Source organism: Apteryx mantelli, chromosome 1 (genome assembly GCF_036417845.1).
Source record: "Apteryx mantelli isolate bAptMan1 chromosome 1, bAptMan1.hap1, whole genome shotgun sequence".
Taxonomy (NCBI): Eukaryota; Metazoa; Chordata; class Aves; order Apterygiformes; family Apterygidae; genus Apteryx; species Apteryx mantelli.
Window position 1 is genome coordinate 152,136,468 of NC_089978.1, and position 12,593 is coordinate 152,149,060.

The window sequence follows — 12,593 nt, forward strand, 5'->3', positions numbered from 1 at the left end:
CCCGGCCCGCGGCTGCGGCGAACGAGGGGGGCTGAGCACGGCCGGCCGCGGTGCGTGACATGGCGGCGCGGCGCCTTGCGGCTGCAAGGCCCGAAGGGGTAAAGCGCTCCCGCCGGGCCCAGAGGGAGGGAAACACCCCGAGGCGAGCTGGTAGATCCCCCTTTTGTGAGGGGCGCTGTCGCGGGAAGGTGGCCAGGGGCCTGGGAGGGGCGCTCGCTCGGCAGGGAGCGGCGGGGCTCGGCCGTTGGGCCCCGCCGAGGCTGCCCGCCGCCGCCAAACGGTCGCGCCCAAGGGTCGCCGCCACCTTGGCGCTCGCGGGGTCCCGTCCCCCGCCGCGCCACTCCCCGGCACCGCGGCCTGTCGCAGCCTGGCCTGGTCGGGTTTCCCTCTGATGGAGGCAAAGGTGAGCTCGAAATGGAGAGGACAGAAATTAAGCTCTGTAGGAAAGAAGAGCTTTTCTCACGTGATTTCGCTACCTCAAGAGACTGGCTCTGCCAGGACTTTAAAGTTTGTTCTTTCCTATGCAAAAGTAGGCATTTGTTAGGCATGGTATTTGTTGTTTTTAGCATAAAAAAATTTTTTTTCAAGACTACAACAACCTGCTTAGAAGTGAGAAATAGCTCACTTAAAATAACCCAAAATAAATAACTGGCTTAGAAATAAATAAATAAATAAATAAGTCACTTGGTAGATTATAAGTCTAAACAATTTCCCGTTTGATGGTGGGATTTTGAAACATCATCTGTAGCAGGATATATGAATGACTGTACAGTGATGGAGAAATACCCCAGCTGTGTCACAGAGTAGCTCCACAGCAGCCAGTGCTGTGTGATTTCTGGCCTCAGCGAGTCAAGTACCTCACGTTAGGTGGCCAGTCATCCCGTGTGTATGTCAGGTTTCCACGCTTTCCCCTCCTGTTGTTCCTGGGCATCAGGAGGAGAAATGGAGGGCAGCAGCACCCTATAAGGGAGCGCTGCTTGTTGGAGGATGGGCACAGGCCCAGCTTTGCTCCTGAGGAGGTGGGAGACGCTAGACGTGAGCAATGCTGCCCTCGTCCCTGCTCCCCTTCAGAGCACTGCTGGCTGGGGAACAGCCTGGGGGAAGTAGGGAGTCTTGCTATGTACATAAAGCAGGTTGCATCTCTGGCACCCAGGCGATGAGAGGTCCCTGTTTGATCTGGCAGAGCACAGCTGCCTACATTGATCCAGGAGCTCCAGCTGTGTCACAGACAGCACTTCCTTTCCCTGCAGCTGCCACCAGGAGGTCCCTAGGGGAGAGGTCCTTCTATTATCTTCCATCACCATCCTCTTCACCATCTTCTTCCTTGCTCTCTCTACCTGTAAGACTGGGTTGGCAGAATGTGAGGGGTTTGTGAGGGGAAAGACTCTGCTCTCTTTCACAGGCTGTCTGGAGTTCCTGGTGGCTTTTCCCATCTCCCTTTCCTTGCTTCCTATAACCTCACTGGTGTCTTCAGAGTGCCCTCTCAGTGCCCCTGTGAGCTGCTGACAAACTGAATTTTGCCTGTGCTGTGCCTTCAGCTGTTGCCTCACTGAGTTATTACATTCTGCGGATGTTACAGAAGAATGTATGTGGGAGGAAAAGCATGGCTTACATAGCCCAAACTTGCAAGCTCCATCTCATATCATATAGACATTTAGTGGTTATAGAGGGAACGTAGGAGTTGAACGTGGGAGTCCTTTTATAAAATTTCTGCAGCAAAGACGCTTTTCAAAGTATTAAGTATCATATATGTCTTTCTTATTAGCATACTGTTTGTGCCTGTTACACCTTGAACTAAAGAGCCAGACCTTTGGTTATGGAAGACCTTATGTCTTCAGAGGATTCTGATGACGAAGGCAACCCTCACGATGATGATATGGGATGTTTACTGCCTCTCCTTTGTCGTGTACACTTTGTCAGAGCACTTTGGCTGCTGCTTCCAGGAGCAGGGTTATACTAGCATGGATTTATTGTGGGGAGAAGCTAAGCTGTCTTTGTTTCTTCTATTACAACAGGCCAGGATAGCATGTACTCCCAGTCCTGTGTCAGGGCACATATGTGCAGCCCCCTCCCTGCATCACTGAACATGGGAAGGAGACAGATGCATATGAGGCTTTCAGAGGGACTATCTGGAGCCCATGAGTGCTGCTGTTGTTGCAGTCCCTGCAAAAGAGATCCCAGTGCCATCCCCTCCTAGCGAGTTATGTAGAACCTGCTTATGCAGCGTTGCCCTGTTGGAGGCAGTGCAGTTGCTTGGCAGCCAGAGCTCATCAGCTAAGGCAGCAGCAGTGGCAGCAAAAGCTTCCTGGACTGTCACCTGGACGGATGTGGATATCTGCAGATACCTGCAGGCTTGTGAGCAGATGAGTACAAATAACTTAGTATCTTTCCTGAAGTTAGGCCTATCTCTGGCAGAGCCTCGTGGCAATGTTTTAGATTCAGTGATGTAAGGTTCCCTCTCAATGGCGAGCTTGTATAGTGTCTGCCTGATAGAAGTGAGGAAGAGTTAAAAAAGAACTGCTAAGCCATGAGTTGCCTAGAACCGGTTAAACCATCTGAACAGAGTGCGGATTGGCACTGACGATTAAATAGGAGCTGGGTCTGTCAGGTCTGTGGAAGCTAGTAAAGCAGTGTGCAGCTGAGGTGGCTTTTGGAAATGATGCCTGTGAAAGCCAGGATATTAGTTTAAGAAGACAATAAGAATATTTTAAGGCTTTACTATTGCTTGGCTGGTTTCCATTGTTTTCTAAAAGTAGGCAATAAACCTTGTCATGTCCATTAGGCACAGAAGCTCTATTTACTGCTAATGGATAACATTAGCATTGTGCAACTGGTTTTAAAGCTACTCTGTGTGCCTAAAATAACACCCCAATCTTCCATTTTCTTCAGACTGGTTTAATATATCCATTTAAGAATATGTAAAGATCCTCAATATGAGGACTGTATCTTCTGAAGCAGAGCCAATGGACGCCAAGGCTATAAGTATGAGGGCTGGATAAGGCAATAATGAACAGAGAACAGAATTCAGAGGACCTGTGCTGAAGAGTTGGTTGTGATCCAGAATAGCAGCAGAAAGCAGCCCACGTCCAAAGCCAGACAAAGCTGTTCTCAAAAAATGACAACACAATAAACAGTGGTTTTGGATGCCTGTGGAAGTCAGTTGTGACATCCCATGCAGAAATCTAAGCCCAGAAAGTATGCTTAGATAAACGGATGCCTAAAAGGGAAAGATTCAGTGTTTGGGTCCAAATATACTGTCTGCTGAGCATCCAGGAGTCACTTTGACAAAAGCTGCTAGCTTCTAATAACTACTACAGCCCTTCTAAAGTTATCTCCAAATCATTCCAAAGAGTGAATAGACTACTGCGAGATTTGGAACTCTGATTCCTAAATGTCCTTGCAAATAAAATAAACCATAACATTAATGATCAGGGTGACATCTAAAACATCCAGTACGTTAGGCACTGCACTCCCAGTGATTAAGAACCCATAAAGTACTCCACACTGGGTCAATAACTTCAACTTCTTCACTGCATCTCTTTTAGCAATTTGCCAAAGAACAGAGCAAGTACTTCATCTGCCATTTTTTGTCATTTTTTTATTTTTATGTATCTTTTTGCAAAATTTATTCACGCAAACGTAGTGAAGATTTAAAAATTTAAATCACAAGATAGGTGAACAAGTTAAGATTTGTCACAATTTCTTTTAGTTTACTGTGTTTCATGTATGAAATTTCCTCTGTTTCTGATTTTTGGTTGCAATTCAGGACAGAACTGTGAGGGAACCCATTTAAGACCTTAAATCCCATTGGACTGAGTAATACTTATTCATGTTGCTTCAATTTAAGTACATAATCAAGTATATCCTGAATAGGGATGTTTTCCTAAACAAAGGCATTTCCAGTACTCCATAAATACATAATTTAGTATTTTACTGATCTGGATAACTAAATGCATATAATACATACAAAATATATAATTTGAATGTGATGTTGTATTGGGAACTGTAACTGCCAACAGAGATGCAAACCTCTACCTGAAGAAGATCTAGATAAAAAGTTGCTGAGGGGTTTTCTAGGAAAGAATGGTTGTCATTGCCTAGCAAACTGTGAATCCTATAAATCCCTGAACTTTGCTCACTACTTTGAATTATCTTTCAATGAACATTAAAATACCTGTATTGCATATTCACTTGCAGGTAGTCCACTAAATAAAGGTTGCCGCAGACAACACGGGGGCCTGCTGGATAAAGGAAAGGTTGTTACTTGCAGAGGAAGAGCCATTCAGGTAGAGTAAGGAACAGTGAAACATTTTAGACTAACTAGGGATGATGCAAAAAGATTTTTTTATAACAGAACTTTCTCATTTAAGCAATTTCATGGAGACGCATAGAAAAAAATTTCTTGAACCTGCTAGAGCTGTAAAATTTTTGGACCCAATCAAAAATGATACTTGTTTTCACAACACAGGTATGTATCCCCCAAATGTGGAAAAATGGCATTGCTTTACCATTTCTGAGGAAAATGTCTGCTTTATCAGAAATGGATGTTTCACAGAAGAATGAAATGTCACTTTTAGGTCACTAAGGTGAAGTTCACTGAGAGGATCATAAACCACAGAGCAGAGGACCCGTTTCTCCGTTTCACTATTTTTTGATGTGAACAAGCAAAAGGTGAAGGTAAGTCAAATTTGAACTTTGAAAGATATGTTGTTTCCCTCTGCTCCATTATAAGCTTGCATATATTCAATTACAGTGGTTTTAGTGTGTGTGTTAGAGCTTGAAGAGGCTGACATTAAATGTGGAAGGAAAGAGATCAAGTCTGTTGCATTACTGGGAGTGTTGGGCCATTACTACAATTGATAATATCTCACAGGAAAATTTACCTGTGATATATGGAACAAAAATGGCCATGTAGGACCCCTTCTAAATTTCTGTATATTGCACACAAAGGGGTGACCTGATGGTAGACACGTGCAATAAAGCGATACAGAGACAATTCTGCTCTCCCTAGGGGACAAAGTGTATTTTAAAATTACTCCCCATCATTTTCATCTTCAAATGAGTCGGTTCCCACTTCCTCATAGTCCTTCTCCAGGGCAGCCAGGTCTTCTCGGGCCTCTGCAAATTCTCCTTCCTCCATGCCTTCCCCCACATACCAGTGCACAAAGGCTCTCTTGGCATACATCAGGTCAAACTTGTGGTCGAGCCTTGCCCAGGCCTCTGCAATGGCTGTGGTGTTGCTCAGCATGCAGACTGCTCGCTGAACCTGGGCCAGGTCTCCTCCAGGAACTACTGTAGGAGGTTGATAGTTGATCCCAACCTAGAAACAGGAATGTGAGAGAAGGATGAAAAAGGGAAGACCAGAAAGCAGAAGACCGAGGTTGGAAAAATATGAGTAGAGGTATAGATGCTGGGGTAGAGTGGTGCAGGAGCACTGTAGCCACTAAGAAAATTACCAGATGGCAAGTGCCAGTATGATATATGGGGGTTATAATTATCTCTGTTATTTTTCTGTTTAATGTATGGTGGCAACTTCCTAGCTTTCTGAACAGCTACTAAGCACTGAACATACAGTTTCGTCAAGATATTTCATATGAGCTAATACAGAAAATTGTGTCCCAGTTAAAAATGTTCAGATTTCTTAAACCATCTTTTTGTATGACAAATATTTTTCCACTACTAATGTCTGTATTACTGTGGAAATGATGCCTCCCAACACTGCTATGTAAACAGTGCAGGGAGGCTGTATAATGTTTCTGTGTCTGATGGGTTAACTGAGAGCTTCCTTAATATCAGCATTTCCCTTATTGAATTTATTTTAAGCAGTATTTCCTTAGTTTCAGTCGATGCTTCAGAGGGGACTCTCACTGCCTTTTTCAAAATTCAGCTGAAATTAATACTTGTTCAGATTTTAACTCTCCTACAATTGGGATTTTCTAGATTTCCACTTACATAAATATTTAGGAGTTTCATGTCAATGGCATGTCCAAAGGAGAAAGGACACATTTTACACGCACAAATATTCCTAACGTTCGTTTTTCTCACAAGTGGAAAGCGTGCAAGACCTACAACTTTAAGCGTAAGTTTTCAGCTAGACTGAACTTGCCCTTTAAACATTACAGAGAAGCACACTCACCTTGAAGCCTGTTGGACACCAGTCCACAAACTGGATAGTTCTCTTGGTCTTGATGGCAGCTATTGCTACGTTGACGTCTTTGGGAACTACGTCACCACGATACAGCATGCAGCAAGCCATGTACTTGCCATGTCGCGGGTCACACTTCACCATCTGGTTGTTGGGCTCGAAGCAGGAGCTGGTGATTTCTGCCACCGAGAGCTGCTCGTGATATGCTCTCTCAGAAGAGATGATGGGGGCGTAGGTCACTAAGGGGAAGTGGATGCGCGGGTAGGGCACCAGGTTTGTCTGGAACTCGGTCAGGTCCACGTTGAGGGCACCATCGAAGCGCAGCGAGGCGGTGATGGAGGAGACAATCTGGCTGATGAGGCGGTTGAGGTTAGTGTAAGTTGGGCGCTCAATGTCCAAGTTTCGGCGACAGATATCATAGATGGCCTCATTATCGACCATGAAGGCGCAGTCCGAGTGCTCCAGGGTGGTGTGCGTGGTCAGGATGGAATTGTAGGGCTCCACGACAGCGGTGGAGACCTGGGGAGCAGGGTAGATGGCAAACTCTAACTTGGACTTTTTTCCATAGTCCAGGGAGAGACGTTCCATCAGTAATGAGGTAAAGCCAGAGCCAGTGCCCCCGCCAAAGCTGTGGAAAATGAGGAATCCCTGTAGCCCTGAGCAGGCATCCGTCTAGAAAGCAAAAGAGAAAATGAAAGAATACAGGCCAAACGTGAATGTAAAGGCTATATCCCTGAGGTAGCCATGAGCTTATTCTGAGCTAAGGAGAAAGCAGTCAGCAGTAATATACAGAACAAGTATTCAGCTCAGGTTTTCTTGTGAAACGGCTGGTGATCATCCTGTCCTGCGTCCTTCAGGAGCTCAACTCATGACATAAAAATTTGACTCTATCTGTGGAGCTATCTCTGAACATCATATATTTTTTAGTTAGTCTGTCTGAAAACAAACATGAGGAACTGCCTTACTCACCTTGCCATATCTATATTGGTGCTCTAGTGCTGTGCTAAATATGAAGAATTACATATTCAGAACCACCTTTTAAGAGTATCTATATGTAGCCATACAGCTGGGTAGTGAACTATAGGGCTTTTCTCTCTTGAACTAGTAATGATGCCTCTGTATGTCTTGCAGTCTGTTTTCTAGACCATTAACAAGTTACTAGTTCTGCACCTTTTCCTTCAGCAGAATCCAAACTCCTATTTCAAAGTTATTGGGACTTACCAGTTTACGAATACGATCAAGTACCATATCAATGCTTTCTTTGCCGATGGTGTAGTGGCCACGGGCATAGTTATTTGCCGCATCTTCCTTTCCAGTGATCAGTTGTTCTGGATGAAAAAGCTGCCGGAAAGCCCCAGCCCGCACTTCATCTGCCCAAGAAAGAGAAATTACGATAAGCTGCGTGGCTGTGCTCCAAGGTCAGCAAGGTCTGGTTGTTACTGGAATTGATGCAAGTTTTCAGTCATGGGAGGACGCCAAAAAAAAGATGCTGAAGGAGAAGGAAAAGCTGCTTCCTAAGCATTTTTTCATTGTAGCATTCTGTTGATTTATGAAATCTAAAGCCACAAAAGGTGTTCTTATGCCTGTACTGATCAGAGGACAAGTCACCAGAAAAAAAAAAAAAAGTGATTTGCCAGAAGAAAATCAGGGTTTCCCCAGATGCCCCAATTTTCAGAAATTCCCCTTTTCCTAGCAGAACTGTCAGGCTCCCACTTCGAATCTGAATTGGAGAAGAGCAGCATTCACATGACAAAAATGGGACTATAAACATGGCCAAGAGTTAGGTTTCTTACAAAGAGAAGTCATACAAATCATGTGTACTAGCTGTTTAACTGCTGTTTCCCACTGACTCAGGATATAACAAACTAAAACTATAGTTGAATTCTGAAGCTGCTGGGGATCCTACTCTTCCTATCCTTGCAACACCTATGGAGATAACTGAGTCATGACAGAATCTGGCACTCTGTGTCACAAGAAAATTATGCTATCTGAAGGTAGACCAAGATACAAAGGAGATGCTTCATTGTTCCAGTGGAAACTGGTGACACACCACAGTGATGTTAGGAAGAGTAAGCTCTGTTCCATTTTCCGGGTTTATTTCTATACTGACCTACTACAGTTGGTTCCAAGTCCACCATTACAGCCCGCGGCACATGCTTCCCAGTGATTGTTTCGCTGAAAAATGTTGTAAAAGAGTCATCGTAGTTGAGTTTATTGGGCAGATTCTTGAAGGTGCCATCTGGCTGAATGCCATGCTCCAGGCAGAAGAGTTCCCAGCATGCATTTCCTATCTGAACTCCAGCCTGACCAACATGAATAGAGATGCATTCACGCTGTGGGAAGAGACCAGAGAGAGAGTCAGAAAAAGCAATGCACATCACTCCTCCTTCTTTATTCCTAACAGTTACTTTTGCCTGGTGTATTGCTTTTTAAAAATACGTAAAATTGTAGCTAGCAACATTTCATTTGGTTGTTCAACCCCATGGACTACAATCAGACTGCACAAGTACAGGCCAGAGACTGGGACAATTCTCCTTAAAAAAAGTGGAGATCTATGTGCTGTTATATATGGGTATATTAAAAAAAGGAAAAAAAAATCAGTTACACAGAACCCTCCTTGCCTCCTGTGGATTGTCCCAGCTGAGGAACACATCTCAGTTTAGTTTATTTTTATTCCTGGCTGGAACCTGACACAGCCATGTGGTATTTTTCAACTGTATGTAACCCAAGACGGGTGATGTCTTTTGATCCCTTTACCCTCTGATAGCAGGTTAGAGTTGGAAGAGTTGCTTTAAGCAATATTCATCTCAGGAAATGATTTCAGGTTTTCTCAGTTGAAACAAACATTCTTGCAAGCTCCTAAACAGCCCTGGATTTTACTTTGCAGGTCCACTGCTTATTCAGGCAGTATCATTGCAATATAATGTGCTTATTTACATAATTTTGCGCATAGTTCCTGTGGTAGCCAGAGACTTTAATGAAAAGAAGACAGAGAATGTAATACCATGCTAAACTAGGCAGACGCCATTTGCTCTGAAAGCCTTTACACTTACAGTACAGGAGCATGAAGGACCTTGTGCTGGATTTCGTAGTTCAGAAGTAGAATTATAAAGCAGATACTTCCAAGTTGGTCCTGACAATTTTGACATAGGATGAAGTGAAAAGTAGTTTTGTAACTGAAAACAGTTTCAGATCACATGGAGTTTTTCAACTTCAGGTTCTGATTTGAAGGAATTGTAATTATAGTCTTCTGGATTCCATCTTTGAGATCTCAATGGCCCTGTCTATACTCATGAATAAGGAAGAGTCCAATCATAATATTGAACACTAGCCTGCAGTCATCTATACTGATTGAAATTCAGCACACTCTCTGGTGTAGTTTTGGCTTGTGCCAGCTAACTTTTTCCTAGACAATACTTGGGCACCATTCAGAGGACAGCTTATGCCAACGGTGGTTCCCAGTGGAGTGGTTTGGTGACCACTGTTGTGGTTTGGAGAGGGAAAGAGAATTCAGATGTGTAAATATGAAACAGGCTGTGCTACCTGGCCTCAAGGCCAGAGAATAGTCCCCAGTCCCCAGATATATTCAATGACTTAATATCAGATTTGGCCAGTTAATGTTTTTTCTTTTTTTTTTATTCTGCAACTGCCTACCCTCCAAAATCATCTTCTGACCTGAGAGTCAAATGCATCTTCCTCAAAAACTAAATCCTCAGGTAAAATTGTGACCAGAAACATCTCTGGAGCAGTTTTCTTCATAAATTGACATGTATGTACATTTTGGAAGCAAAACAAAAGATATTTTTTCAGAAGCAAGTTGAATTTTAGAAGTCACCATTGCGACAGGTAGTTGTCTTCAGAAATTCAAATGAAGATAGAAAATAAGTTTAAATAATTCATTCAAGAAAATATATTATTTCTGTTCAATAAACATTTTTAAGTTGCTAGCTGCAAATTCATATGCCACAGCATGTGTAACACACTCTCAAGTGTACTTTCATAACCCTGCTTTTCTCAGCTGATTGTGCAAATGTATCTTGAGTATTTGAGTGATGGTGAGGCTTCATAGGTTATGTCACAATGGAGTTGCAATCTGGAGGTTTACTCAGGAGACACTGAAGGCATATTTTGGGTTATAGAATGTAATTACTGGTGATTTAGCACAATACAGGCTCTTGCTTTTCTTTTAAATCCCAATGTGAGTCTGTGAAGCTGGTTGTAAGAAAAAAAACCTTTTTTCTTTTAAACCCAGCAATGAAGCAAGGTGACTTTTTTAACAGAATATCTTTTAGAGCAGAACCACAATTAAAGCCAAGCATTACCTAGAAGCTAAAGAGCTGCTTTGCTCTCTTCCTGAAATCAATAGAGGAATCAGTCTTTCTGTTTTCTTCACAGATGGAGCAAGTGAATGTTGCTTTAGAAAGTTAATATAGGAAAGTTTAATACAGGATTACATTTAATATAGGACTACAGTTGAAGACTACAGAACTGGTTCCTTTCCTTTTAGACTGTGCTTTCAGTTCCACTTGTTTGTAGCAGTATCTGTTTCATTGGATTACCTCAACTCTGCCTTTTGAGACAGCCCTCTTGCAGTGACTTCTGCTTCAACTCCCACCCTCACCTACCCCAACTATCATTTGGAAATTTTCCAACAAGGAGAGAAGCCAGTAAGTAACAAGAGATTTCTAATTTTGCATAGTAAATGACTTTAAAATAGATATTAAAGTTTTAGTAGAGAAAAGTGTGGGCCTTTTTCAGAGTCACAGGCAGAATAAACTGATCTCTACATAATATTTAAATTTCGAGCCTGCTCCAAACTGTCATTTCATATCCCATCACTAACTAATCTACTAGGACCTATCTTACAAATTCTGGAACTGATCTTTCATCCATCAAGGTCAATAGAAAGATGCTTATGTGTTTCAGTGGGCCAGGTCCTTTGTCCGCAGTCTTCTGTTATGAAATTAAACCTGGGAAGTCTTTGACTCTATAAAAAAAACAAGTATAATGCTACCTGGCTTAAGTATTTTCTGTAGGAAGGCAGATCTTAATCTTCTGGTTATTCACAGCTATTTCTGAAACATACTCACTACCCTTAGTCCAGAGGGCTCAGTGTGCCTTAGGGCATGGGGAACCTGTTGAAGTCTGTATCTTGCCTGTGAAATGAGTGCTTTCTTCTGGACCTCCCACTCTACTGGTAGAAAATTGTGTAGTTTTCTGCACCAAAATAAGACTCACTGCTAGACATAAATTGGAGAACAAGGTAAAATGGGTTTTTCACATGCTAAAAGGTTTTGAGAGATTTTTGCATATTTACAAAAAAGTCTGAAAAATGAAGGGTCTCATTTACTTACACACATACATGTATAAAAACCTTCATACATCCAGAAATATACATATATACACTGTAGAGGTATGAACAGTACAGCCATCAGGACTAAATTAATTTAAAACAGCCACAAAGGTAAGTATCTTTTTTGTTTTATTTCTAAAAATCCTCTGCAAATGTTACATTACTGTGAAACCTTGTATTATCTCATATGAAAACCAGTTTGTGTTGATAAAATATAGTCACAAGCAGAGAGTACTAAAAAGCTAAGGCCCAAAATCAAATTTATCTTATAATTCCACTGATTAGAGGCTCTCTGAAAAGAACTTTGGTTTACTGTGACTTACCAGCTCTAATGAGATATTGACATTCTTTTCCCATCCCTTTACTTCATAATCCATGAGTGAGATCAGGGGTCTGTGGCACAGATTACTGATAGTAAGCTGGACTTTAACATCATAACTGGGGCTAGAGGACCCTTGGGGACTGGGTTGCAGTTTGGGGATTGCATCTATGTTTTTTTAAGCATAAAGAGATTGGATTATCTATATCTCACCCAGGTGTGTCACATATATTTCTAACCATGCTGGCAAGCAGTTAATGTAAGTTAGAAAAATGTCATTTCCTTTCACTAGGTTGAAAGTCTGTATTTTAGCCAAGTTTTATTGCCGCTGTGACAGTCAAAGGCACAGACTATTGGAAGAAAGTGACAGGTGTCAGTTAACACAGAAGCTGTGCAAAACAAATTAATCTGTCGTGATCATTTTCATGTCAGTGTTTCTATAAAGTGTTCCCAAGTAACTTCATTAGCACAGGGGTTTTTTTGGTTTTGGTTTTGTTTTTTTTAGAATGAAGGAAAGGACTGGAGGACAGAGTTGGTAGCACCAGACAAGGGTTATGTATCTTAGGGTTTCTTCCTCCTTCACTCACCCCGTTAGAATTGAGATACATACCATCTATTAGTCCCCATGTTAAGGCTTGTAATCTTGCCTTTGAGGATGAGAGAAAAATGTAAACATCCACTTAGAGCAAGTGTCCAGAAGCAGTAGCGCTACCATGTTGTAAGGTTTGGGCCAAGACCACTGAAGACTCCCCCAGATTATTGCATAGGGCAGCACT

General features: G+C 42.4%; 1 protein-coding gene and 1 long non-coding RNA gene across 2 annotated transcripts; one reads left to right on the forward strand and one right to left on the reverse strand.

Annotated features, from left to right (window-relative positions):
- The first annotated feature begins 3,952 nt into the window (after nucleotides 1-3,952).
- On the forward strand, nucleotides 3,953-7,617 carry LOC106488575 (uncharacterized). Its single transcript, XR_001293230.2, has 4 exons — nucleotides 3,953-4,286; nucleotides 4,371-4,468; nucleotides 4,578-4,677; nucleotides 7,462-7,617. It is a non-coding gene; the product is annotated as an uncharacterized lncRNA (long non-coding RNA).
- LOC106488573 (tubulin alpha-8 chain) lies at nucleotides 4,690-8,725 on the reverse strand. Its single transcript, XM_013947439.2, has 4 exons — nucleotides 8,256-8,725; nucleotides 7,367-7,515; nucleotides 6,137-6,817; nucleotides 4,690-5,320 (listed from the first exon to the last, which is right to left on the reverse strand). Exons 1-4 carry the CDS (start codon nucleotides 8,521-8,523, stop codon nucleotides 5,033-5,035), a joined length of 1,386 nt encoding a protein of 461 aa, XP_013802893.1. The 5' UTR covers nucleotides 8,524-8,725; the 3' UTR covers nucleotides 4,690-5,032.
- Nucleotides 8,726-12,593: the final 3,868 nt, after the last annotated feature.

Excerpts from the sequence above, each read along its gene's own strand:
- LOC106488573 (XM_013947439.2), bottom strand. The coding sequence starts at position 8,523 with ATGTGCATTGCTTTTTCTGACTCTCTCTCTGGTCTCTTCCCACAGCGT. Across the intron at positions 6,818-7,366 it reads TTGATCGTATTCGTAAACTG|ACGGATGCCTGCTCAGGGCT; the intron begins GTAAGTCCCAAT and ends TTTGCTTTCTAG. Across the intron at positions 5,321-6,136 it reads GGTGTCCAACAGGCTTCAAG|GTTGGGATCAACTATCAACC; the intron begins GTGAGTGTGCTT and ends TCCTGTTTCTAG.